The 4,742-nt window shown below is 40.0% G+C and overlaps 1 protein-coding gene across 1 annotated transcript; it reads left to right on the top strand.

Moving 5' to 3' along the window:
* Positions 1–1,161: 1,161 nt before the first annotated feature.
* Positions 1,162–2,922, top strand: LOC142175959 (uncharacterized). Its single transcript, XM_075242970.1, has 2 exons — positions 1,162–1,219; positions 2,198–2,922. Exons 1-2 carry the CDS (start codon positions 1,162–1,164, stop codon positions 2,920–2,922), a joined length of 783 nt encoding a protein of 260 aa, XP_075099071.1.
* The last annotated feature ends 1,820 nt before the right edge of the window (positions 2,923–4,742 follow it).

The raw sequence follows: 4,742 nt of genomic DNA, 5'->3' as shown, positions 1-4,742 counted from the left end.
GATATTAATATTTTATTAATGTGACAGTTTGTAATGACAATTTAATTTTTCTCTGTCTTGATTTTTCCATTAAAATTTGAAATTAGCGATTTTGCATAAATAGCCGTTTCACAAACAACCACTTTTGAGTTGCAACCTCAAAGGAAGAGTTGCAAAGCTTCGGTTTCAACTCAATCTATTGGTTATAAATAACTGGCCATTCTCTCAGATTTTTCGTACGCACGTTTTGAATTATCTTCTTCCTTCTGCATTATTTTCTAACAAAAAATAAACAAAAGTAAGTGTAATTTGCAACCGATCTTTGAGTTCGTTGGTTACTTTGGTTTGAAGTACTTCCACACTAGTAAGGGTAATGTATTCGGTAAATTTGGTTAGAGACATTTGGTTGAATGAAGAAGTGACACCTGGAGTTGAAGATAGATAAGATGTGAATCAACAAATAATCGATACCGGTTGCAAGCATATGACCGGTGCTGAATGAATCCTGAGGACAGAGTAGCTGATGATAAAGATTCAAAATATTGACATCGGGTAGCATTCAATGAGCGGTCAATATAGAGAATATATGCATTTATATCCAACCCTTATGCACCCATCAATGACGATTTTATTCTCATTCAAGAGGAGCTTGATTTGGGGATATTGTCTCCCTAAATTGAGCTATAAATAGGAGAATTAGCACCCATTGTAGACAGGAAACATTCTGCACACAAAAGCTTAAGTTAGCTCTCATCTTATAAAATGATTATTTGTCTTTATTCTTGAATATTGTTCTCGCTTCTGTCATCGGAGAGGCTAAATTCATAGCCAGGCTTATACTTCCTTTAATTCTATTTCATAAGCTGAAGTCAGCTCTCATGTGTAATTGCTTTGATCCATTTATCTCTTACTAACAAATTTGTATACCTTCATTTGCAAAAGAAAATCAGGTATAGCAGCTAATGATGTCAACAATGTCAACAATGTTGGAGCACACAATGAGCATGAAGAGTGTTCCAGCGTGATGATTCCATCAGTGAAACCCGTAATGAAGGAGATGAAGCAACTCCAGTTCGCGAAGGTCAGTATCCTTGATATATAAGGGTCCCAACTTATGATGATGCGGATGATGAACACATTGTTGAAACGGTCAAAATCTTGAGAGAACAACAAAGAGCGATTATGGATCACCTCTCAAGACAAGATCAGGTGATGATAGAATTGAAGCAGGCGTTATCAGGTGCTTCCAATAATGCTAATGGAATGGCTCCGATTCCTCCTAGTGTTCCCGCAAATTAAATAGATCCAAGAACTGATAATGACGCTCCACGGGAGATCGGTTTCAATGAAGCAGGAGGTACCGATAGTGGATCTGGGAACAACAACTCAAATGACTATCGCGCCCCCGTTTTGCTCCCCTTTTTGACTGGGAGAGGTCCGGGGTTTTGACATTCATGGGGTGCAATGACTCATTTTCTTTAGGGAATTAGGTATTTGATGAGTCGCCACCTAAAAGATTATGGTGTGTTAGGGCACCTAGAGCGATTAACTCTTGGGTTGGGTTGCATTACCAGAGATTAGGGTAAGGGCTCGAAGTAACCTCAAGGGGAAGGTGTTAGGCACCCCTCTTGGTCCATAACTGTGGGTCCCGATCGAACTTATATTCACAAATTAGTCCATTACATGTAAACAATTGAATCAAATAGGTTGCAAGTAAAGTACATTAGAATAACTCAAGTAGTAAGAAAAAGGTTTGAATAAGTTGTAAAACAAAGTTTTAAATAAAGAAAGGATTTGGTAAAGAGGGGTCCTAGGTTGGTTATCCTATAGGATCACCCCATGTAATGTCCGGTAAACACTCCTCAATGAGGGGCTACACGTGACATTAATGCATAGTCATCATATCCCATGTCTACCCTTCTCATCCCCTTATTGGTCATGCAAAATGAGTGTTTAGTCAACAATTCCTATTGCATGCTGCTACCCGTCCCTTCTTAATAGTCCTGGAAGGAGTTAGGACCTCTACCTATAGGTGGTTCTAGACATACCCCTAAGGTTATAAAAAGGCAAAAATTCTAAGGCAACAGTCAAAAGTATTTAGGACTTTCACACATAATGGGAGCAATTAAGAGTCTCAAAGTTTCCTCCTCAAACAAACACATAAGCAACATGACTCAAACATAGTTAAGGTCATTTATTTGCCAATGTCCTAAAGCAGGATATCTAAGTGAATATGAAGAAATAGACAAACCCCCTTTGAGGAATGTCCTTCATAAGACTGAGTTGTCGGGTTGTTTGGCTAAATGGGCAGTCAAAGTTAATGAATTCTCCATTGAATACAAGCTCAAGAGTGCAATAAAGTCACAAATTTTGGCTGAATTTGTGGCTAACTTTAGTGCGGGATTAATGTCTTTAGCTGATAAAGAAGCAATGCTGGTATCGGTAACAGTATCAGCAGTTTGGACCTTGTTTATGGATGGGTCTTCCAACGTAAAAAGTTCCGGTCTTGGGGTAGTATTAATCACTTCTTCGGGGGAACCCTTGAGACAGTCCATTAGAACTGTGCCATTAACTAACACTGAAGCTAATTATGAGGCTTTGGTTGTAAGACTTGAATTAGATCGGGGACTAGGCTTCGAGGTCATCGAAATAAAGTGTGACTCCCAGCTGGTGGTGAACCAACTATACAGAATTATCGACACCAGGGAGGAACGCATACAACAATACTTGAACATGGTTCAAGTATTACTTTCCCGATTCAGGGAGTGGTCAATCATTCACATACTAAGGGAGGAATATGTAGAGGTAGATGCATTGGCTAATTTGGGTTCGTCTACAAAAATAAAAGTGTCTGATGTTGGTGCGTTAGTTCAATTGTTGCATTCGGTGTTAGATGTGGCTGGTTACTATGAGGCTAACTCAACAAACTTAATTTGGGATTGAATAAATGCATTTATCGAATATCTAAGGCATGTCAAATTGCCTGAAGACGTGAAAGCATCCCATACATTATAGACCTAGGCAACTCGTTATTATCTCATTGATGGATAATTTTACAGGAGGTCATTCCAAGGACCATTGGCTAAGTGTTTATGGGTTTCAGTGGTTGACTATGTAATTAGAGAAGTTCATGAAGGAGTGTGCGGGAACGATTTCGGTACAGACTCGTCACTTCTTATGTTAATAAGAGCTGGCTACTATTGGCCCCGGATGGTGTAAGACACAAATATATTTGTACAAAAGTGCGATAAATGTCAACTCTATGCACAATTAGTGCATCAACTGGCGGAACATTTGAATTCGGTGGTGTCACTGGGTTAATATGTTGTCCACATAATAACCCTTTAAGACAAGCCTCGTCCAAAGTCCATCGGGTTTTCCATAATCCCAACGGACGCAACCATGATTGTGTGCATTAATTTGGAGAAATAAGTGCCAATATGCTATCATTGTTGTATAAATAGTCGGATCTAGAGGGGATGAAAGGGCCTAACTATATTTGTTTTGCAGAATATGAGGCACGAGGTCCCCAGATTCGGCATGGTACGTAACATACCATCATTGTTGCTAGATTGGTGGGAGGATCTTTCATCAAGTGATAAGAATCATATGAAAAGGGTCTTGGGAAATCTACCTTCTTTATTGAGCCTTCATCCAAACAACATGTTAATCGAAGCTGCCACAATGTTCTGAGACAAAGAACGAGTCGTGTTCCACTTTGGAGAGATAGAAATGACCCCCCTCTTGGAAGAAATAGGGGTATTCACTGGGTTGCCTTGGAATAGTCTCAATTTACTGGCACCGGAAAATCGCACTACCAGGAGGTTTTGAAGATGGTGGGTTTAAAGAAGAATGATGACTTGGAGCACCTGAAAAATTCTTACATACCCTTCGATTTCCTCTATGAACGTTACAGTCACAGTAGATCTTATCGTATTTTTGATGATGAATTCTCCATCACTTCTTTAGGTTGGATTCACCGCAGGGTTTTTGTGTTCATTGTCTATTTCTTAGGTATGTTTGTGTTCCTGATCAAAGGGTATATAATCCACACCAGATTGGCCATGGTAACCAAAACCTTGAAGGAAGGGATCGAAGGACAGACATATACTATTGTCCCTATGATCATAGCAGACATATACCGGGTCTTGGAGTTCTGTCAGAAGGGGTACAAATACTTTAAAGGTTGCAATCTGCTGCTGAGAGTTTGGCAGTTAAAACATCTACAAAAAGGTCAATACCGTGAAGAATTTCCGTGAAGGCCGTGGAATGATCATATAGCCTTCCATCATCCCAAGAAAATGACCTATATCCCAGACATGTTTGCTCAACCAGAGGATGTTGTAGGATGGGTGCAGTTTTTCAACAATTTAACTGAGGATCAAGTTAAATGGATGTTCGAGTGGTTCCCTACCGACATGTTCATCATCAGATCCAGGGATGCTCCACACTTGGTACTGATTGGGTTAGGGGGCATATACCCTTATGCTCCCCTCGGGGTTATGAGACAGACAAGAAGGAAGCATGTAATACCGCGAGTTGCTAAAATGAGTCACTTCATAGCTGATTTTCAAGGTGACGCCATTCCATACAAAATTGAAGCACAGTACATGTGGCACTTGACAATTTTCATGGAAAAGGATACCATCGACCCGGATTTGTATCACGCCGGTCACGTGTACTTTTACCCCTCATGGTTGGGTGATAACATAAGAGGAATATTTCAGCCAAGGGTTGGTCCAGGAAACAGGGTCATAGATGAA

Source organism: Nicotiana tabacum, chromosome 22 (assembly GCF_000715075.1).
Source record: "Nicotiana tabacum cultivar K326 chromosome 22, ASM71507v2, whole genome shotgun sequence".
In the NCBI taxonomy this organism is placed as follows: Eukaryota; Viridiplantae; Streptophyta; class Magnoliopsida; order Solanales; family Solanaceae; genus Nicotiana; species Nicotiana tabacum.
This window is presented reverse-complemented; position numbering and strand designations above follow the sequence as displayed.